Consider the following 25,134-nt stretch of genomic DNA (forward strand, 5'->3'; position numbering starts at 1 on the left):
TGTAGTCAAAAGCGTATACCACTAGACCACGCCGGCCGTCGATGATGTTATTCTTAATATTGTTTAAGACAGTAAGGAAAATTGAAAAAACACATATGCAAAAATAAGTTAAAATTATTAATCCATTGCTTTCATGAGCTTTTTTAAATGATGCATACAATAATTTAAATAAACGTGAGGGTATTTTACAACGTAGATTTTTTGAACGTAGATGTTCACCGTGCATGTCAAAAAACGTAGTGGATTTAAGTAAGACGTAAAATGATACCATAATAGCTGAAAGTAAATGAGGCTAAAGAGATGACCGTAACGAAACGATAAAGCAACTGCGTGATGACAGTAATTAAACTGTAATTTAGCCTCATGCTTGACAAATAATTCAAACTATAAAGTTTGTCTCTGCAAAAATTCTCGAACGACGAACTCCGGAGTCTTGAAAAATGCACTGCTTTGTGAAAAAATTCAATGTTTTGTGATAAACGTATCTATTTTGTTGTATTTAAAAAAAAACTTATTGATTTGTCATCAAATCGTCAGTGAAATCAAAGAAGTAGTCCGTGCTTTCCATTTGTATTTTCCATTAATATAATGTTAAAAAATTGTGGTGATAAATCCATAAAAAATACAAAAAAACAAGGACTATTTTATTTTATTTTAAAAACTCTAAAATTTGATCCTGAATTTTGGCGACAATTAACACATTAGACTTGTTTTAGTAGACACTATGAATGCAATTCATGTGGGTTTTAAAAATATACAATCGAAGCCAAATCGAAGGACTTTCCTTTTAATGGCCGCAATTCATTAATATTTGTGTATATAATTCAATTCATTAATATTTGTGTATAATTCAATTCTTTAATATTTGTGTGTAATTCAATAAATCATTAATAATATATGTTCGATGATTTATGTCAACAATTTGTGACATTAAATGAGTCAGATGAGGTCAATTATGACAAGGCCTCTGTGGTCGAGGGTATGGTTGTCGACAAGCAATCCGGAGGCCGCGGGTTCAAATACAGGCGTGAATAAATTAAATAAACAAATTTTATTGGATAAATTTGTGTTCATATGTTCAATATTTCACAATTTAAATAACATATTGCGTATTTGAAAGATTCTCTCAGTATCGCCCTGGTGTAAGACTACCATTCAGAACTGAAACGTTGCTTGAAATGGCTTTAGCCGTGTTTGGTGTTCATATCTGAATAGCCAGGTAATTCTTTCCTCTTCCTCTCCCCCGTCTCCTTCCTCATCTTCACTATCTTCGGCCTCACAACATACCCCAAATTGGGATGCCATAACTGGCTCCAGACGAGAACAGTTGGGACTCTTGTGTGGAATTCAGATAAAAAAATACTACAGCAAATATGATTTTTTATAATAATGTTTTAAAGGAATCAATGGTGGTTTTGAAATAAAGCTAAAAATAAATATTGAAAACTTGCCAGTAATACTGCCGTCATTCTTACGGGCAAGTGACATAATCGTCATAAAAATCCCCCATTAAATTGACCGCAAAGGTCGAAATTATGAAAGTGAAATAAAATAACCTCTGTCGATAATCACCTATGATGTTTTACACGCCATCTGTCACAAAACTTTCTAAACTGTGTGTAGGTTTATGCAAATGTAAATTAAGTGCGCACGTCTCACTCAATAAAGGTAATACCCTTCCATTACAGACATGTGGCTAATACTTGAATGTAAACCCGTAAGGGTACGTATACATTTGCGAACCGAAACGCGAACCGTACCACGAATTACTTCGTTTCTTTCCCATATGTCGAGGTTCAGTTCGGCAGTTCGGCTCGCAGATGTATACTTAGCATTATATACCTATCTGTATAAATAAAAATGTAAATATTTGTTTGTTAAAAATCTTAAATCTCCGAACGTTCTTGACAGATTGCTTTGAAATTTTAACACAAAGATGCATTCGAAAACGAGTGTATTTTATATACTAGTATATAGATGACACTTATGGCAGGTAAACACATGTTTATTTAACAGTATTTGGACAAACATTAAAAAAAAAACAGCGCCATCTGTTGGACATAAAAGCAACAAGCGCTATTATTTCTCTATCTGCACAGATAGACTGAGCCACAGCAATGCGTGGCGGGGTACAGCTAGTAATAAAAATATACACAACAACAATAACATAAAGTAAGAACAATAAAAAATCGTCAAGAGTTGGTGCCAGTGCTACTGGAAATAAATTAAGAAAGGTCCAAATTAAAACCTTATCACAAAATACAGCAAAGCATTGCAAAAATTAAATCACTTCCATTTTTATTTTTGTACTTGCTTTTTTAGGTTGGTAATTATTTGATTGAACAATTTTTTAGCACATATTAATAATTATGTTAATAATACATAGTAATTCCAAATTCGTTCTATAGAACAGGACGTTGAGTTAAATGGCTTTAGCTATGTCCAGGAACAACTTATAGGCTTTAACCAGGTACCTTTCAACCTTTATATTCCATTCTCATTCTTCTCCACCTCTTACTTCAGCCACGCCAATTATACCTAATATGGATTCAGTAGTTCCACTTGCTTGTGCGAAACTAATAAACAAGATCTTTTGTTGTTAATTAATATATACTTAATTAAATTAACATCTTATAAACATCTATTTCAGCCGTGTGAATTAACAAATGAGATATGGTTTTAATCTCATTTGTAGTGTTGATTTAATGGTAACTGCACCAATACAATGCCCAATTAATTTAATTATGAACTAAAAAAAATCGCAAATTTTCTTCACGTTAATTTTTTACTAGTACAATGCGCACATTAATTTCAACTACCTATTTTTATTTATCAATCATTTAATTATTTAAAAGTTAATTTTCGTAAATCACAAATACGAATAGGTGTCATAATATATTTTAAATAGATCACTGAGATTAACTGTCTGACCAAATAATATTTTTTCGTCTGGATTTTCTGTCACTCAAATGAAAGTTAAAATTTCATCGATGTTCGTAAACAATGCGTTAACCAAATAATGTAAATCGACGATCTTCCGTAAAAATCATAACGGCATCACACATTTAAATAATCGTGTCAGTATCTCAAATTTATCACCATTTTGTCGAAAAGCACTGCCATGTAGAAGGAGCGTTAAATAATACTTTGCTTAATCGTTTTACGTTTTGACAAAGTGTCGTGGTATTTCGGGAAGAAGATTGCAGAAGATTTAAAAGTTAAACCCACTCTGATAGTAATCAAACTAGTGGCTCAGATCGATCTCTATTTATCGAAAAGTTAGATCATTTCAAAGGTGTGGTTAATGTGATTATGTGTAATATTTTACAATTTGATAAAGTGGCTTTGCGTATCTAGAAAAAATGTGGAATATTCGACGGTTAGAATCATTCAAATATTTAAGTCAGTAGCTGAAATCGATCAGCAACTGGTCAAAAGATACAGGTCATCTTCAATGTGAGCTTTAGGCTGGTCATGCCAAGTGTTTGACCTTTTTGCAAAGAGCCTCTGTCCATGTGGGAAGACGTGTGTCTGGATTATTGGAGACAAGTGTCCGAATGTAAGAGTATCCGGTCCGCGGGCGAAACCCAACTAGGTCAATGGCAAAGAAAGTTGAAGGCCAGATTTGAATGCGCAGGCGCGGTTTATCAGTAGGAATTTGTTATAACGAGAAGCATTATGATTTACCAGCTTATTTTTTGTCCTCGAATAGTAACACATTTTTTATATTATATTGATTTTCATTACTTATCTTTTAATGAACAGAAAATTGGATTAATCTATTTAATCACTAACTGAATGAAATTAAATTGATTAATCCGTGTTATTTCAAAATATAAGTAATTTTGTTAGTATGTTTGCGGTACGTTCTAATTCTAGAGATAATGATACTTTCAGTATCGCTCCATTGAAAGACCGCTAGAAATGAAACGTTACTTGAAATGGCTTTAGCCGTGTTTGGTGAATAGATCTGATTAGCCAGTTACTATTTGAATGACATATCATTGGCTCCAGATGGTTGAAAGTAGTTGTTTGTGCGGTATTCACATTAAAAATAATTATCAATATACATTTTTCTCGCCTTCTGATATGTAAGATAAAACATATGGTTTTATGAAATGAAAACGCCGTGACAATTTATGGACAAATGTGAAGAATAACAAAAAAAAAACAATCCATTTTATAATCAACTCCAGTCAGTTTTCTGAACGGTTAATAGTTATGTAAAACGGTCCTTCAGTAAAACCAGGTTTAGTTAAATAAAAGAGTTAGTTTATACGTGAATATTAGACACGGAGAAAATAATTTAAGAAGCTCTTCAAATCAAAGGTAATCCGGTTTAACTTATAGTAAATTCCAAAAAAGTTCACTGTTCATGCACCTGCAATTGATTTGATAATATATAATGACGAAATGCTCAAATATTAGGATTTTTATGAACAGAAGTGTTTTACTAAAAGTTTACCAGGAATCCTATCAATTCTTTCAATAAGGCATTCTAGCATTTAACCAGATTGCAAAAAAATGAAGAGATTCTTTATAAATTAGCAATACTTATTTCTCTCTGTTAAAATAAACGAATTTTGCAAATATGCATGAATTAACACGTTTATTATTTCGAATTTTACCAGCCAGCTCTTAAAAATATAATTGTTTAATAATAAACTTTAAAGATTTATTTATTTTAAGAAGTCATAAGGTATTTTTATGTTAGTGTTACGAGGAAGTTAGGCGGCCCCAAAAGCTAGTCAAATGAAATATTATCCGTTATATGGCAGTGAAGGTACTTATCTACCTACATAATAATATCGAATGCAATTTATTTTTATTGGTTTGACCTCCGTGCGAAGCGAAACCATTAACAATGATTTGGTATCAATCGTAGCCAAACATGAAATATCTGATAATATTATTACTCCAGCGTCTGGACGGTGTAGGCCCTGTGATTGGTCAAATTCAAATTGTGTTTAAATAAGACTTTAAAGATTAAGACACGATTTCATACTGAAATAGAATCGCCACATGTAATACGATATTTCTTAAAAAATATCGTTTCTGCTCATACAATTTTTGGATAATATCGAAGAAAATATGTCTTAGAAAGTTCATAATCCATTGGATTAATTACATTACAGTGAAAATTATCCACAATTACGTGATTACGTTTGACGTTTGACGAAAAAAGCACGCGTTAATTCAATATGGCCGATACCCGATACGCATCGCGGCTAGGTGGCCGACAGAGCGCCCCTCTGGCGGTGAAGAAACGAATCAAATGACTGGCGCGTATATTTAAATATGCAAAATTACTTGAACATCAAGCGTTTAATAATAAGATTTCTTCTGGAAGTTTAGTTCTACTTTGCAATGGCATTTTTCATTATTATTTATAATTTTTTTTTGCTTATTAATTACATCTGATTTTATATTGACAGGTTTTCTAATTTCTAAATTATTTATTTGCGATGCTTTAATCCTGAGTGAAGTATTTTAAGACCTGAATTTTTATCGAAAGTGTGATTCAAAAGATGATTTGCAAACTCATATTCACTATTTCCATTTAGAACCCTGAGATGTTTTTTAGTTCTGACTTCAAAGTTTCTATTGGTTCTACCTTTGTAAAATAAATTACAATCCAGCCCAATTGAGTTTATAAACTCCTGATTTTTTTGTTTGATTTTCGCAATCTATATTATTAAGAATATATTTATTCATTCTGTTATTAGTGTAAAACGCCGGTTGAATAGTACCAGGAATGTTTATATATATAATTTTAGAAGTGTCGTTATCCACAAACAGAATTCTACGCCATTGTTTATTTATATCTTAAGAACTGGGGTAAAAATACCGTTTGAAGATAATATGTTTAATTATTTTATTTAGTATTTCAACTATCAATTTATTAGAATAACCGTTATTAAATGTTATTTGTCTTATGAATATATTATTTTATGGTTATATGCAAAAAAAAATTTCAGGTCTCAAAATACTTCACACAGGATATAAAGCATCACAAATAAATAATTTCGAAATTTTAGAAATAAGAGAACATGTTTATAAAAGTAGATGTAATTAACAAGAAATTTTTTTTATAAACTCTCTTTTAAATATTTTCCCACTTAACTGGTCTTTCATATTGTAATTCCTAATTCTTATAAACCCAGCCTACTCTTACCCCTCCCCCCTCCTTCCACTTCTTTTTTCCAATTGTAATCTATATTTAATTTTTGACTTCGGTGTATACTTCGTTCATGAAACATGTATTGGTTGTATATAATAAAGTGAAGTTAAAAAGTTATTTGTTTTTTTAATAAAATAGTGCCGCCCGCAGGGCCTAGCAGCAAAAACCCGCGGAGCGGGTTTTTAACTGCTAGTTATAATATAATATTGGTTCGATCTTTCTTCGGTTGAATACTTTGAATGAATGCCTAATGACAGCTAAAACATTAATTATGTATTTAATTATATGATTGCATGCAGTTGGCAATGTTTTCTCAGAAGTAGTAGATGTGTTCATTTGCACGGAATATAGTTATAAGAAGGCTATAATAACATACCTTAAACACAATCATCAATGTCAGGAATGATAATATTCTTCTGCATGGCTCCTTGATATCTTATAGTGTTAGCTAACATATGTATTATTTTATTAAAAATTATTATTTCTTATTCATAAGTATCATTGAATCGCTCACAGCCCTGAATTTTTAATGCCAAGTTGCGATGCCTATTCAGCTATTCCAAGTACAATTAATTTTGTGGGTAACAATAAACTCACTATATACTTCGACTTATGACAGGTAAAAGTATAAAGTAGTTCAACTATTGTTACAATCGTATATATTTCAATTGAATTTCGCATATATATATTAATAACTGCCTCACTTGCAATAGTGTTTTTGTATACACATTAATTGTTATTTAATTTATTACTATTATTATCCTGTTTACCACTGTACGCTTGTAATTCTATTTATCAATGTATTGTAAGAGCCATTATATGGCGTTTGAATAAATAAATTTAGTGTTTTTCTAATAGCATTTTAAATATGGGCTTTTGCAAGTATTTAAGCTACACAAAATAAATAAACATTATCACGATAAATCATCGACCAAATATCAATAAAATTGAGTAAACTAGTCCCAACGAAAGCTCGAACGGACGTTCGTCCTCTTCCTTCTCAAGCGTCTTGTTTGAAAACGAAAAAGTAAACGATCACGGCACGTACCACCTCCCGCTGGGACTATCATACGTTTACAGATTCTTAAAAGTTTTTAAAGAATTCCACAACGTGTCAGACTATTAAAAGAAAGGAATATATATATATATATACACATATGTGCCTAGATTCAAAACGACAGCTGCACAACACGACTACGAATATTTAGGCTCAAACCTATTTAACACTTTAAAAAGTGAAAAACTAACATGCTAACAGACTGATTGATATTTCCACGATTATTTTCAGATATATTCGTTTGCTTCTATTGCTATTTTGTATGTATTTTCTAATTCATGCCGTGTCCAGTATTGTAATGCCTTATATTACACTGACTGGAAATTATTTGGAACTAAATATACACCATTATCATGGCAAGTATAAGTAAATAGACTAGCTCCCTGCTTAGACTGGGAATATTTATCTATTAACTGTGTAATTAAATTGGTTCATTAAGATAATTCATACTGAACAAAATAGAGACATGAAAATTCAAAATCACTTCTGTGAATGTAATAAAAAACGAGAAATTATAGTACTTTATACCTAAGGGTATTAATTAAAATATTTTATATCGTTTCATCACAATGTCTTCAGTGTCCCGCACAGCTTCTCTAGTCATTACCTATCATCATTTTAGTGTAAAGCTTACTGACACTAATTATTTTTTATACAAATGTCGCGGGTCATGTTTCCTAATAATGTATTTATTATGTAAATAAGAGAAAGATCTTTATTAACGGTTTCTATCTTTCTTACTAATCTTTCACCGGTTAGATAAGTCAAAAAAGATTAATGGAGATGCTTAATTCTAATTGCTGCATTCGAAGATCAAATTTTATTTTACGATTAGGTATAAATGTCTCACCATAACTTTATTTTACTAGATATGAACATGGTTAAATTATTTTATTTTACGAGTAAGTATATTTGTCTCACCATAACTTTATTTACTAGTTATGAACATAGTTAAATTATTTTATTTTACTAGTAGGTGTACATATCATCATAACTTTATTTTACTAGTTATAAACATAATTAAATTATTTTGATCCAAATATCTAAAATTTCAAAACGTTTCACTACGTTTCTAAAATGACATGATGTTAAAAACAGTTACCAAAATCTTCGTTCTCTTATGCATTTTTAAAACTCTCAACGAATGTAGAATTTCATAAAAAATATTGTAAGGCTAAGGATTGTGTTTCCAGTGAGACTATAGCATCCCCAATTGGGATATATTGTGAGGCTGTAATTAATTAATAAGGAACCAAAACAAATTATTACTTGCGCGCGCCGTGATTTGATCTCCCAACCTCCGGAAAGATAGTTGAGGGCCTTACCCCTCGACCACATAGGCCGTTAAATACTATCAAGATATGCCATAAAACGAGAAATATCAATTACAACATACGTTAAAAAAAATATTAATTCAATATTTGGATACAGGAAGTCTTATTGCACGAATTCTCGAAATTGGGAATTAAAAAAAAATTACTAATGTAATAAATTTGTTATTTACTGATAAGCTTTTCGTATATTTCTGTAATTCGTGATATAGGTCATGGCATGTGTTCCAACATTTCTATCAATGAGATCTGAGTAACTCCAGCGGAAACAAAATGTTACAAATTTGTATCACGCGGCGATAATTTCAATTAAAAATTCACTATCGGATAATGTTGCAAGCTTGATATATTGGATATCTGTTTGGTTTTTTGGATAACTTAATTCCTTACTTGGGAAGGTTTCTAAAATTTATTTCAAAACGTCAAATTAATGATGGAGACTAAATTTTATTCTTATTTGATAATGTTTTAAGAAAAGAAATTTCACACATATTATAATCACGCTAAAGTCCATCTTTTTTTACGTTTTTTTGTTTTACGAGTTTTTTATGATTTATTTTTATTAGTCATTATAAAAACGCTAAAACTTCCATTGTAGTTTGTCACCAGTTCGTAGATATATTTATATATTGCGTATTACAGCAATAGTACACTCCCAGTACTCTCAGTATCGCCGTGGTGAAAAACCGCCATACAGGTACATATAAATGGCTTTAGCCGTATTTGATGACCAAAACTGAATAGCTGGGCACCTCCCCACTTTCCGCTTCCCCTTCTCCTTTTCCTACCAACTGCATTCAACATTCAAAACCTAGTAGTAAAACGTAGTTGAGTAATGAATGCATTCAAAATTATGGACAACTGTGAAATTTTTTAATTAATGTTTTCTCATGACGTACGCGGTTAAGTAGAGTCATGTACGTCCCTTAAAACCATGTATATTATTGATTCCATTGATCGCAGACCCTATTACCTCATATATTAAGTTAGTCTAACCTCTAACGTAAGGTGCGTAAATTTTACTGAAGAAACTTAAAACGCTCTAGTGTAAACATTGGTACTTATGTTTCACAGTATTGTAGAGAAATTAAATTACAAATCTTTTTGTTGTTTTCAACAGAAACAACAAAAGGTCAAAACTCATATGGAAGTCTTTGCTAACGAGAAGAAAAAAAGATGAAAAGGGTTCTCTTCGAAACGTATATTATTAGTGAGAGAGGTAAAAATTCTCCCATCAAATAAAACTGCAGCAAAACTGGTTTGAAAATAATTATTATTGACCCATTTAGTTTTGTTTGTGTATTAAATGGTAAAAGTTAAATGTTCACTCAATGTTATCTATGATATTTTCGGCAGTAAATAATACGTGTCATTGTCTTTGTTGTCTATTGAGAAAAAAGAAAGCGATTCAAATAATAGTTTTATAATTAAACATCGCTTAGTTGACCTCTGATTCTCTGTTCTCCCCTCTATTAAGACCCCGCATTCTACCGACATACTTCCCTTGAAAATTTTATTGTTTTAAGCTCTAAAAAAAAATGATACATATTTATTTAAGATAATCTTTATTAAGACACTGAATTGAAAAAAGTAATTATACACTGTGTTAATCAAATATTAATAGTAAGTTTTTTCATCTCTAGAGATGCTTTGTGGAGAGTCTTTTTGTGGAGAGGAAGGAGTCAATATGGGTCTTAAAGAGATAAATTGAGAAACTAATACCCTTCCGTATTATATATTATTTAAAATACATTAAAGTGCAATTGTGTGAAGATCTGAAAAGTATAGGGTGAAGTCATAACAAATTGTCCCATCCAACTTTACTCCATCTAAATGGTTCGATATCACTCTCGTATTCTGACAAACTATGTATTTTGCATTTGTATTACATGCATAATGTTTTTGTAATTCGAAATTATTCTGCCCTTAAATATAATATATGTAAAATGATCGAAAGTGCAACCTGCATTACGCTGTGACCATTTCGTTTGGAATTGCGTGTAGATCTGGAAAGTGTGTTAGAAGTTATGTCAATATTATGTTACAATAAAATCACGACACTTATCTCTCATCACGCGACATACCATTAGACCCACGGGTCGTGAGGACCACGTCACTTTCTTCACTTCACTTCAGAGTGGTATTGCTCGGAAACCTGAGTAAAGTGCTCACAAATGGAATGCTGAAGTTGCAGAACGATGAAGAGACCAGAATAAAAGCAATGAAAGTCAACATTTTGTGACGATAATCTAATTGAAATTAAAATATGTATTTTAGTAGGTTACTTTGAAGTAAAGGCATATTTAACGTTACTACTTCAATCAATTCTACACAAGTAAATAGATAGAGCACGAGATAAATTCAATTGAAAGTATTAACCTTACGTCAGTTCATTTTTTATATTTTAAAACAATAAACAAACTTTTCTTCAAAGAAAGAAGAATGCTAGACATCATAAAGAAATAAATCATTCTTAGAGTTTTAAACGAATGAACAAATGGATATGGAAGTACATTATGCAAATCTAAATAGAAAGAATGGAAAATTATTCCATGAAGACTAAATTGCAATGCCATGGAACATTATATTGGAGTGCGAACAATCGATTATAGAAATTGCGCCAATCATTTGTATACCGGTATGCAAGATAAACAAGTTAGTTATAAAGCGACGGACCGGCTTAAGGAGGCATACCATACAAGCAGTAAGTAGCTAATGAGTAAACTTTTCATTTAGTAGTTTAAACGATCAGTTTAAAATCAGGTGATTACATTTTCAGGCTCACGAAAGGTAACAAATCTTCACACAAGTTTTCTTTCAATAACTGAAGACAAGTAGACAATAAATCTTATGGCAGCCAAGGGAATGTCACAATCCTCGAATTATTGTCCAATGAATGCATCATCAGTTGCGTCAACGCACCGCAATTTGACCATGTTCATACAATGAAGCAAAATGGCTAGATTTCAAGGAAAATTACTTTGTGAAAGTAGAGTATTTATGTATCCGTGAAGCTGTTAGAACGGCAACAGCTTGAATAAGAACAGTATCGCAGGTTAATAATAACAACAACTCTCGATTTTCTGAATATTTTATGCAGAGGAGATAAATGCATTTCTTGCCTTTCTAATTAAATGAAAGTATTACTTTTAGGAACTCTAAACCTCATAGAAATGGCGTTTATAAATTGTGCTGTTAAGATTTCTGTTTAAGCTTTCGATCATAAATATGACGTTGGAGACATGAGAGAATATTAATAAGACGGATTATTAATTCAATGAATAAGAAAGTTTCGATCATTTAGCGATGTTAGTTTTCCTAATAGTCTTATTTTATTAAGTGTTTGTCAACCGTTCGGCAAATCAAATCAATTTTACTGTAAATTGTTAACGCATTTAACATAAGGCGCAAATAATATGATTTGCATCCGGGTTGCATTTTACGATTAGACCACGATCAGACCACAGAAAATTATGCATACGAGTAATTAATAATATCTTCTTTATATGATACGATATTAATGACAATTAATAGAAGAGACAACAAAAATTAACGATCCTAATAATTAATATTTTATAACAATTATATAAACGAAAAATTCAGAGGCCTTACATAATTTTCAATCTCTTTTTCAATATATAATCGATTAGTATGCTGTAGCTGAAAAAATCAGTTAATCAATTCTCCTACACGGAGAAAACTTGATGATATGAAATATTTTCAAATTATTAAAAATTTGTCATATTATTTGTATTCCTATTAAAAACGGGACTGGAGGCCTATAACGACTGAATTAACTGACAAATTTTTTAATTAAAAAAAAAAAATAATTGTTCATATCGTCCATTATATTTATTCATACAAGGCCACCTACGTTGAACACCTGTTGAGATATATTCTAAATGACTAATATTTTAGTAGGAAATTGTCATTAAGTCTCATTTTTAATAGTATAGAGATTTTCATTTATCATTTTACTCATTTTTCTCCGTGCATTTAGGACCGGGTAACATTATTTGTAATTAACTTGAATTTTCAGAAAACAGTACTGGTCGCAACATTTTGGTGTGAAAATATTTAATTACCCAATGACACTTTAATCAATGAGGCCACTTCATTAAGCTATATAATATTTACGTATTATGAGGGCGTAAATTTTTACAAAATTAAAATCTATTTAGAAAGATTTTAATATAGGAGAATAGTGTTGTAAAATTTTGTATTTAATTGATGTTGTAGTATTTGGCCATTTTTTTTGATTTTGTGATGATTTACCCCCACTTATGAAGTGACTCACATGGTGTAACAGAGTAACGTAATATTTAAACATCAAAATAATGAATAAAACTGCTTTAAAAAACGTCCCAATGTCAATCGTAAATTATTTAACGGCGTTAATTACATGGTTATGTTTTCACAACTTCAGACTGGTTACTGTCTCATGAATTGTGCGGGTTTCAAAGGTCAGTGATAAGCTTCTAAAACTAGATCTAGCAGCAAACGTTTCACTCTATTGGTATGCAGTCTACATCGTCGGAAGGAGTGAGTATGAAAATCACAAGAATTTCATGTCAGATGTTATTCATTAAACTGCTAAAGAAGATGTTTTAGACTTTTTGTAACACAAATAAGATTATTTGCTTAATGACACAATTACTTTAAATTTAGGAGGCAGGTATGGTCATGGTATGGTATAGGTCACTCCAAGTGGTTCGCTACCTTTGGTGCCTTAACAGGGGTTCCCGGGTTCATGTGGTGATGGTTGTCCGGGTCTTGTGCATTAAAATGTGTCGTGTTTACATCAATGGTGAATTAACTTGCGAAGTTTTTAATAATTCTTCTATTAAAATAGACGTTTTAATGGAACACGTGGTAGAGGAATAAGCCTCTCGACTAGCAAACCGGAGGTAACTGGTTCAAATCCCGGCGTATGCAAATTTTATTTAATTATTTTGTTATTTCACAATTTACTAATTAAAAATAATATGTCGTATATTTGCAGAATGTTCCAGACTGGAAGATACTCTCAGTATCGCCCTTGTGTAAAACCACCACTCGTGTAAAAAACCATCCGTGTTTGGTGACGAGATCTTAATAGCCAAGTACTTCTCCACCTTCCTCTACCCCATCTCCTTTCCTCCGGAATACATAATCTTACTGGGTCCAGGAGCATAAAAGGAGCAAAAGCAAAAAAAAAAGATAATTTCAAAAATAAGTGAATAAGAGTGTTTGTGCAAAAATATAATTTGGATAGAGTGGTATTAAAATAGTCGTTAAAATTTGTTGAATTAATTAAATTGGAGGTAAGTAGGTACATTAGAAGGCGGATTTCATATTCTCCAGATGGAAGCAATTTCACAACTTAAATGCATTCAAAGTCGGCCGCTTTGGGTCTGCGTCTGAAAACCAGTTTTGCAAAGATTTTCACAGCAAAATCCTGAACTCTGCCGATATGTCATGCTCGAGAAAGTGGAATATCCCAAAACACATCCGCAAAGAATACCTATGCGGGTCAATGACACGACTAAGGCCCTGTTCTTTAATGAAAAACAATCCTTAAACATTCGTCCACATGTAAAAACGACATTTAAATGTAAACCTTCATTAAAAATCTTTTTGTAACTTTCATAGAATTTGATGAATTGTTAAATTTTTTTGAAACAACCCGCCCTTAATAACTAATTCAGTGAATTCTTCAAAATCGCAAGCGCTAAGTGAATATCGTTTTTAAACTTCATCTCATTATGACATGATTTCAGATTTTTACGGCCAAAATATAGTGATTTATTTTTGGGGTACTATGCCGTGTAACATTACTGTATTTATCATAAGCATGTCTATAGTACACATCTTCCCTGACGATGGACACTGCTATCCAAAACGTTGGCTAAAGAAGGAGGTGAAGCGCAACACATCATAATACCCCAAAAATAATTCACCATCATCTCAATATTTTTATTACAAACTTAAAACATCATTACTGAAAACTGGTATTGCGTATTTCAAACTTGGTGATTACAATTTTGCCATAGACAAACATCTAAATTTGCTGCTTAGTAAAAGTTTTGCAAATAACCTACTTAACTTCCATCAAAACGATCATTGTCAAAAATAATCAACACAGAACATGACATTATAAAAAACAAACCATAAATCTATATAAAATTCTAAATTATGCACTTGATAGTCCAGAATTGCTTGGTAAGCTTTTGGATTCCACTACGTAATACTTAAGTCGGGATTTAACTACCATACGTATTCCTCATTGCCCAGAATACGTATGGAGAGAAACAATTATTACTACGCGTCAATGAACATCTTTAATTTATCACTTAACAAATACAAAAGATTGTAACTGTGACAGTTTAGTTATGTATAATAAATATGTCCTGTATTATTTTACATGTTTTACTATTCATAAGTAAAATCCCCTAAAAAGGGCATCAATAGATAAATAACGCTTAACTTTTTCTTATCATAACTAAACAGTATTTAAATAAAATTTACTTAACTTTTTTTAATCAGAATGTTTATGGTGGAACATTAATAAAAAGTAGTATTTATAAATATGAACGTTACACATTATTTGAGTTTAAGGCCATCAAGTTTAGCTACCACGCCACCGCCTTCTCCAGAGCAGCATAAATGTTTATTACGTATTTATTTTTTATTTTTTCATTTGAAAACATCGGTTAATAACACATTTCGGTGCATTTATTCGATCAGATAAACCTTAATCATATGTTTTCTTTATTGAAACCGAACGCAAAGTACTTTCATTTGACTATGGGCGTCATCTTCAAAACCAACTTCCTAATCTGTAACCGGTTCAGAACCAGAATATTCAAATGAAATATGGATCCCAGTTATTTGGGTCAACTTGGATTAGAATATAGAAAAAAGTATATCACGGTCACCTTTTATACATCACTTTATTTTTATTTAAGATTACCAATACCTACATGAACAAGTGAACAGTAACAATGCTTTCGACGGCCCGTCGTGGGTACAAATCCAGGTGTAGGCACTTAAATTTTATTTGATTAATTTATTTTAGTTTATAAATTATTTATTTAAAATGGTATTTCGTTTATTTTTGGCATCGAGAGTAGAAGTTACTTTCAGTATCACTCTTTTGTGTGACAGCCATTTAGAATTGAAACGTTAATTTAAATGGCTTTGGCCGTGTTCAGTGACTATATCTGAATAGCCAGATAATTCCCCACTTCTCTCTCCCCCACATTATTTTCCTCCCCACTACCTTCAGCCTCACAACATACCACAATTGGGGATGCCAGTCTCACTGGCTCCAGATGGTTGGGAGCAGTTTGGATTCTTGTTCAGTTTCACGTGATATTTATAATGATTATTATTGAATTATCTTGTTGTTATTAAATTTACCTCCGCATTACTGTATACTAGATTTACTACGCGGTTTCGCAAAAATTTGAGAATTATTCTTTCGAAACCATTTTCCTTTGGAAATTGAATAATATGGTGCAAATGATATGGATTCTACTGTATTATTTTTACATTTTTACAGCTATATCTTAAGATAAAAATGACGTTGCGATCTGGTAGTTAAAAGTTACTACAGGTAGAATGTACAAGAATTGTTTAGGTATGCATTTTGGTAATGCAAATAAAACCGTTATTTTTGTGGATACAAAAATTAGATTGGTTTTAGGCACCAAGGTAAACAGTTTAATTAAACGCAATGTCAAAAGCTTCAAAAAACCGGACAGCGTGGGTCAGAAGGTAAGTGATCGAATTAAGAGTAGGTAAACGTGGGTTTCAAGATCCAAGAACATAATGGTAAATGAACGGTATTTTACATATGTGAAACCAATGATACATATATCATCTGGAAGGATATTTTTTACGTTTGAGCATGTCGTATAAGAATCGTTGTAGCAAATTCTTAAGTGTGGTGTAATTTTCAACATATTAGATTTAGGGTCAATTAAATAGTGCAAATTTGATCATAGGTTACTCCAATATGCTGGGGCCATGTATTACATATTTTTATAAACCCCTGACGTCGTTAACATTCCTTCTTTATTTTAGGCTATTATTTCATCTCAATATTACGGTAAAAGACCCTCATCCTTAAGTAGAACTAAAATCACCCCTCAGGTTTGATTATGGCTAAAGCACAAATTTGTCTGTAATATTATTACATTAAGTTTAAATTTCATGATTGCATCATAATATCAGATCATAGTGTGATAATGTTGCTTTTTATACTCAGTAGCCATTAAAAAACAGCCTTACAAGTTTAATGAATAACGTGGAACGAAAATTTATTTGTTAACATTTTATATTGCCTAAACAATATTTATTATTTACCCCTCAAGGCCGTATCTCTGAGCTTCATCTGGAATTTGATTAGCAAATACCCGCATATACCTAAGACTCGTATATGTAAATTGAATTCTAGAATCTTTAATTAATGCCATCCAGCATGTAAATAATTATTGTTAAATCGTTGCCAAGTGATCTGCACCTATGTGTCCAAATGTCAATTATGTTGCTAATTTTTAACAAACTTCAATTATTTTCAAACCGAATGTTTTTGGATAACCATGACACTTAGCCAGAAGCTAATTGTATAAATCAACAAGTCTGCTTTTTATTAAAAATATTAATGATTAACCCCTTTACTAATAAACGTGTTTTAAATTTTAAACAACAATTTACGTTACATTAAGTAATACGAATGTCAATTACCTACAAAAATTTTAATATTCCTGACGTAAATTTTAAATTCATATTTTAATGTGCATGCGTTTGTTTTGTTTTCAATATTCCATTTGAATTCTTACTGTCACGACAGCAGAAAGCGTAATTTGCGATGTTCAATACTGCCTAAGAAAAATTGTTCGAAGGATAGATTTACAGTGACAACGATGTGATTTAAAATTCATAAAAATATTTAAATAAAATCATAGAGATATTTTGATAAATGTGCCTCGAGTATTATTGCGAGTGGATTAGTTAGTCAAAGGCTCAAAAAAATAAAATGAATTCAATTCTTCGGCACTACAAGCGTTAAAAATTTTCCTTAAGAAATACATCAACGCACGGACAAGCAAAAAACTGAATGAGTTCACGACCTCGTACAAACTGGTCGCCAATTTGAAATAACTAAGTTGTACCCGAATGAATAAAGAATCAAAGTGAATATTTGTTCATGTTTGTTATGATAAGTAATTTTTAAATCTTTCTAACAATCATAAAAATTTGGTACGGAATGATGGTCTTAACATAGTACTTGAAGTTGTGCATGCCTGGATGGTTTTTTTAAAAGTGTAACACATATCATGTTTCATAAAGTGTTTACTCCAAAACCATGAGTTAATAATTATAGTATGACGAGCTCATTTTTGGTTCGGATACGATTTGAGATTTCAACGGCCAAAAGGTAATTTTAATAAAAAATAAATAAAGGCCATGTACAACATCATCAGGGCAGAGGAGCCCTGATAAAGGACACTGTAATGCTGTCCGAAACGTTAGTTAAAGAAGGAGGTAGCGCAACACGGAATAATACCCCGAAAATCTTTATCTTCCTCAAGAAATTTCTTTTAAACAATGGAAATTAATTGTACGTAAATGGTTTTACGAGAAAATTGTCTCCTGACTGACATTAAAGTCGGATGAAACAAGAATCTCTATTATTTCTTTCATATTCTTGCCCCTTTATCACACCATCTCACAACAATCCTATTTTCTGTATTACAATATCAACAACTTGACTGTTGCCAACGCCAAAACTGCATATTTTATTATAAAATCTCTACTATTGAATCAAATCAAATCAAATCAAAAATTATTTATTGTAAAATAAAAATTACGAAAGGTGTAGCTTATGGGTAGACCCCATTTCTTCCAGCTAACCACATTTATTTAATTACAATGTTTATATAATATTATTTGTTTTATTATAATAATTACAATGTTTATACAGATAAAATAACAATATACCAATGAAAAAAAGAAAAAAAATACAAATACATATATATACCAATAAAAATAGGCGTTTCATTTACGTGAGGTATTCACCCAACGTGTAGTGGAATGTAATGTAGTGGAATGTAATGTAATGGAATGAAATGGTCTTAATACGGTGCCCCATGTTTTTTTTCACCTTGGTCAATCCTAATTGAACATAAAATAATTCAAAATCCAAATTATTTACTCAGATAGTTACTTTGAAACGTATATGGTAACCTATGTACGAGCAGGTCATAATTACTACCCAGAGTTGGTCTACTAAAAAAAGCCTCCTTTTAAGCTAAAACATTGTCCCTCGAGATAAGTTATGATTTTTTTCATAACGGTCTCAATATAAACCTAATTTCAGTAAATAATGCAATCTATTTTAACATACACCAAATGGGGATTACATTATCTCACTGGCTCACGACGGTTGGGAGCAGTTGAGACTCTTGTGCCGTATTCACATAAACATAAAAAAATAACTAGTAGTTGTAATAATTAGTGGTTCAAGTTACTCTCACGAACCCACTTAAATAATGTGCATAACGCATTTAAATGTGTTTCCATCTAATAATTATATGCTCGTCGTTAAAGTAATGTTTGTTACATTAAAAACAATTATAATTTGTAGGCGTACAACATGATAAATGTTACACTGTTTTCATTTGGTAATATTAACATTTTTATCTTGGTTCCACGGTGTTAATGCGGTCGAAGCTCTAGATAAATCATCTCTTCAGATACCCTGTTGCCGCCGTATTGTAATAATCTTGTCTGGGTTTTTGACTTTGAGAGAGGAGGCTGCGTGTTCGATTCTCATCAGAGGAAAAATAAATAATGACATTGATTATTTTTAAATTTCACACATAAATACTGCATGTCCGGGTATTTAGATTTCAATTGTTGTTGACATTGTGATGATTTTATTATCATAACAGTAGGATTACAGTTGTCGGAATGTTGCTAATTTAAATACTTGTACCAAAATGGAGCATGCATAAACTGGAAAAAGATGCAACATGTTTCTAACCGGAATAAAAAAATTGTTGTTTATTAGACGCCAACGGTCATGGAATCACTGTGGTTGTAAAAACCGTCTCATTACATGCATTTGGAACGGAAATTGAGACTTACTTTTTAGTTCATTAAGTTCATGATGATGCAAAATACTTCCAAAATAAAAATTAAATATTTTTGCCGTTAAGTTATTTAGAATACAAAACTATATAATCTATTTTTCAAATCGAATATCTAATTATCTTGCATATCTATAGCATTAACTTGTTTTTTTGTTTTTGGTTTCAGCTTAAGCGTCAGCTTTTTCTATCTCTTAATGTCTCCACTTTGTCTGCAAACTGAAAATCTTAGACGGTAAAGGTTCATATCATAATTATCCACCATTTCCAGTAGGCTTGTATTTGTAATATTTACGAATTAGTTCACATTGTAAATAAATGTATTATAAAATACCATAAGGCACTGTCCGTTCTCTCTATCGTAAAATTAAGCTGTTCGGTTGTTTATCGTGAAGGTTTATCTCTTCAATTTGTCACTGTAATGATCAAATTTTTCATCATAAACTTCGCTCAGTCAGAAGTAAACTTTCTGATGTAATATGATGCTTCTAAACAAAAGTATGCATGCACCAGTTGATAACCAAACATTTTTTCCTAAAATAACCTTAACCGTTAAGAAAATAAACAAGAGGAAAAATACACATTCTATGTTAAAGCCTATCACATTGATACAGAACATTTCTGTCCTTTACCACGAAGAGATTTTAAGAGACCCTCCACACAGCATCCCCAAAGATGACATAGGCCCTGAGGGAAATTATTTTCTTCAGGGCCTCCTGTGTGGAGTAAATATAAAAATAAAAAAAAAACTTAACGTGTACCTAATAATGTATCAGACATTTTTTTGACTCGTTTAAACTCTTTTAATAAAAGTCACACCATTAATCATATGAAGCCGATGATGTGATGAAACCTTTATTTTATAGACTGGTTAAGTACCCAATCAGTGTGTCATCAGCACACGTGTCAATAACAAATTGTTTAATTACTTTTGTTTTCCAACTTTTACCCACTCAACATAAAAACTTTGCAATCACCACTATTTTATCAAAAAATCAGGGTTATCCTGGCGAAGAAATCATTGATTTTGAAACATGCCGATCCTTTTAGATTAATTATATTTATATTAATCTTATAATTATTACTACTCTTCAAATAATCACTTTCTAATGTTTTTGGCATAATTCCTGTTTTATGTACTAAAATAAAATATAATACAAATGAAGTAACATTTATGACTAGCGCTTTATATTACTGTATCCGAGATGTCGACATCATAAAAAATACTTTACACGGGGGAAACTTTAACTACGCGCTCATAAACTTGTGAACATATATAGTACACGTCGCGATAAACCTGGTATAAATAATCTCTTACTAAGCGGGTATCTCAGAAGTACAATAAATTATAAGCTGCTACATTTCACTTCCACTTTGTTTGTGGGCTTTGAAGTAAATAAAATAAAGGCATAAACCACATTTATAAAAAAATAATCAATACATTTAATGTACGTTAACATGTGTCATGTTGACATCAATAGTGGATTAACTAGCGACCTTTTTTAACAATACCTCTTTTAAAATAGACGTTTTGACAGCCTCCTTAGTCGAGAGCCTAATAATAATACCTCTTTTAAAATGGCCGGCCTCCTTAGTCATATCGACTAGCAAGCTGGAGATGGCAGGTTCAAATTTCAGTCATATGCAAGTAAATTTTGTTTCATTAATTTATGATATTTCACAAATTACTCATTTAAAATAATATACAGTACATTTGCGGCACTTGAGCACTTGAGTCTTTTGTGCCGTTTCACATTTAAAAAAAATGTAAAAATGTAATCATTACTGTAATTATGCATTCTGGTATCGATAAAAATGGTAAGTTTATATTTTTAAAGCCATTTAAAAAGTGTGTTCAATTAATTATTTGACTAAATAATGCATCGTAAAATTTTATATTTTTAAGTTTATATATTGTCAATATTTATCATTTTTTTTCTTTCAAATGTCAAAAACAAATAGGGAATCTTGTCTGCTTTTATGGCAATCAAAATAAGTATGTTTAAAGGCTTCATAGTTCTCGATAAAAAAATTGCATCAGCTCGCATGAGAAATTAGGTTCATAGGCCTGGATATTCATAAAAAGCTGTACAAAAAAGCCAGATCTCACCATTGCGGGTCGGAAAGTCTTGTGACCTATCGGTATAGGTAGTTGAATTAAAAATATCATCTAACCATGTAAGAAAAAATTATCTTCTAGAAATGAATGAAATGAAATGAAGAACATGTAGAAAATGTATCTTCTTTTATCAAATTCTATCACCATACAAGATTACATATGAACAAGATTAATAAAAAATATACGGTGATTTCGTCATAATTTTATACATTATTTTAAAAGTTTTTGTTTGGTTCAAGAAAGTTCACTGTGTATTTTTCAGGCGTGTCTATAATATAAAGTTTATTTCTTTTCTGACATACATAAAACACGTTTTTGTACAGTTAGGTCTAGTTGTGTTCACTATCGCATTGTTCACAAAAAATCTTGAGCATTTGACCTTGTCTCGGTAGGCGATTACTCAAATCTCTTGAAAGGGTTTACACAAAACGGATAAAATTCGTTTAAGTTTTTTGTGGTTAGTTCCATATGATAATTAGATAATAGGTCTTTTGGTATTTTAATTTTTTTAAGAATAAAAAAACAATGTTTAATAAATTCACATTACAATAATGTATCCAAGGATGTTAAGCATAGTTATAAATATACAATGTTAACAAGTTTTTTTAGGACTACTATCTTCAATAAGACACCAACACAACAACTAAATGTTGTTGGTACAAGTGCTGACCCAGGAAAATCACACCGTGCTGATTAAGTAACTTTATTTTAAAGCCTCTAAAGAGTTTTTATAAAAAACAGGCAGTCCGTCTAATAATAAATACTGGTATATCAATGGATTAATTTCAATATACAGTTCAAAAATGACATCCCGAACTTTGAGTTTATTTCCTTTTAGAATATTGGTATATTAAAAACCAAAAGATACTTCTATAGGTGTCAAAAACCTCGTTCACGCATTAAACTTCTAAAATGTTGTGCGAAGTTGTAATTAGAAACAAAAACAACTACGAATATTTATCTTCAGTCAGGTTTTACAAAAAATGTATTCCACGCGTTGTTGTTCATTGCAGAATACTTAAACTAAAGACGTTAACACCGGATGCATGGACTGTTTTACTAAGCAATTATCATCGATTAATCTTAAAAGTAGGCCGTGAAAGAATTAACTTTAAGTTATCCGAAATATTCTATGTCACATAATGTGAATCGAATGTACGGCCTTGCGATCACGATAACAGATGCTTAACATCTTGTAAAATGTTTTGCGTTTGCCCTTCGAATAAAATTGAAATAAATTATGTGTAACACTGTAATAATAATGTTGCGAAATTATAGTTTTGTATAAATTCTAGTTAACAAACAGTATTGTTAAAATATAACAATCAATATTTATAATGACAGTCAATGCTTCTATGAATGCAAAGATTACAAATTAAGGTTTTGGTTGGTAGAATTTACTATTAAATCACATGGCTAATGTTTGTAATAACTCGCAGCAGACGAGTTTGTTTATAAAGGCGATTTCTAAATATCTGTCAGCTGAGGTTAATAAAACTATGCAAATCAAGAATTCTACCTTATTTAACGCACAATTTCTTGGTCACGATTTCTCCTTTTTTAACAAAAAAAAAACCTATTTTCGTGTTCTCTTTGCATATTTTAGTTCGTTTAATGTCAACATGTATGTTAACTCCCGACATAATGATTTACACATCCGTTTTTTGTAATATATGTGTCAATATACGAGTAAATAAGTGGGTACAAAAATGTTAAGCTTGCAAGTGTTTTTTTAGAGAAAATTGTGTAGTTTAGTTTGAATAAAATGAATACATAGATGAATATGAAGATTTCTGAAGTACTAAAAGTTTGTAGGTAGACTGAAGAATGATACTAAAAGGTATGAGAGTAAATAAATGTTATGAAGATGATACTTTATAGTTGACATAAGGATGTATCGTTATCTACACAAGAAAGTACAAAATAAAAATAAACTTATTTTGAATACATCTGAAAGAAAAGAGAAAGATTAACAAAATGCCAATACTAAAATATAAAGTAAACAACATAGGAAAATCAGTAGAAAAGTAAATATTATAATAGATTTGAAACGGGATAAAAAGTGAAGTTTTTTTTACATTATTTTATGTACATGTATTTACTAGAACTATACACAATTTATGTATGAAGGGCATTTAAAATAAATAATTTTATAATACAATTAATATTTTTATTGAATAAAACTTACTTATGGATATTAAAAATAATATTGCGACACCCGCGAAGAACCTCATTGCTGCCATGTTGGAAACTTTTGTATTAAGATGCAGTTCAATGTAATAATCTCAATAAATAATTATCGATTCAAAGTGTACCGATGTCCGGGGTGACTTTACAGCATTTTACACAACTTTCACAAATATCATAGAACTCTCCCCATGATTCACGTTTATATTATTTCACATTACATTAAAATCCATCTAAAAATTAAAACTGATTATAATCAACAATATATTTAACCGTTTATGAACTGTTTTCTCTTGCTAAGTGATAGGAGGTCTATTGTTTGATAGTAGACGCAAATATAAATCGCGATCTTTTCGGTTCGGATTGGAGTAACTCGGTAAACGTGTTGCCTCGTCGCGTGAAACTTTCGTACTGATAATCTGAGAGTTGTACGCGTCAGGTGAAGCTCACCTGAGCGAGTATGTGATGTATGAGCATGTACTAAAAACATCAAAACGATGTCAGCGGCGTGATGTGTTGTAGTAATCACTGTAAATAATGCACTTTGTTTGGTTAACAAAAAAATCTTGTCTTAACGACCACACTGTGTGATTTTCCTGGTTTTAGGAAGATTGAGAAAAAATATTACATTTTTTGAAAAGAGTCATTACATAAGTAATTTCTTACTTAATATATTATGTTAATTAGATAAAATTGCTTTCTTTATTTAGAAAAAGTAAACCAAAAGCTTCGAAGTACATATGTTCTGAAATTGAAGTAAGTCAATACCCGTTCAGAGAATCGAACTTCGATTGCTAACCGAGCATTCGAGGAATTTCATTTAATAACCAGTTCATGATCATTCTCAATGGGTTCCATTCACATAAAAATTTATTAAATTATTTCTATATTTGCAAATGCATCAAATATTTGTAAAAATGTAGAAAAACTGATTGCATACAATGAAAATGTATTATTTTATATTGTGTTTCGCTTTCATCTGTGGGGCACACAAATCAAAGTGACATCTGGCGAATTTTATAAAAGCTCGGATATCACGTGCGCATAGTGGATGGTGCGCCACCATAAAATACGAATTATTTGGCCCTGGAGATAGAGAGGTACGTACCTCTCACTCCATG

General features: G+C 31.1%; 1 protein-coding gene across 1 annotated transcript in view; it reads right to left on the reverse strand.

Moving 5' to 3' along the window:
* The window catches only part of mtg (mind the gap), an 84,978-nt gene extending 60,576 nt beyond the window's left edge, over positions 1 to 24,402 (reverse strand). The window contains exon 1 of the mRNA XM_089640603.1: positions 24,015 to 24,402. Within this exon, the coding sequence (XP_089496729.1) occupies positions 24,015 to 24,069 (55 nt within the window). The 5' untranslated portion in view covers positions 24,070 to 24,402. The remainder of the gene's footprint in view (positions 1 to 24,014) is intronic.
* Between the last annotated feature and the right edge of the window lie 732 nt (positions 24,403 to 25,134).

The sequence above is a fragment of the Hesperophylax consimilis genome, chromosome 15 (assembly GCF_061612785.1).
Source record: "Hesperophylax consimilis isolate HC1 chromosome 15, BYU_Hcon_1.0, whole genome shotgun sequence".
NCBI lineage: Eukaryota > Metazoa > Arthropoda > Insecta > Trichoptera > Limnephilidae > Hesperophylax > Hesperophylax consimilis.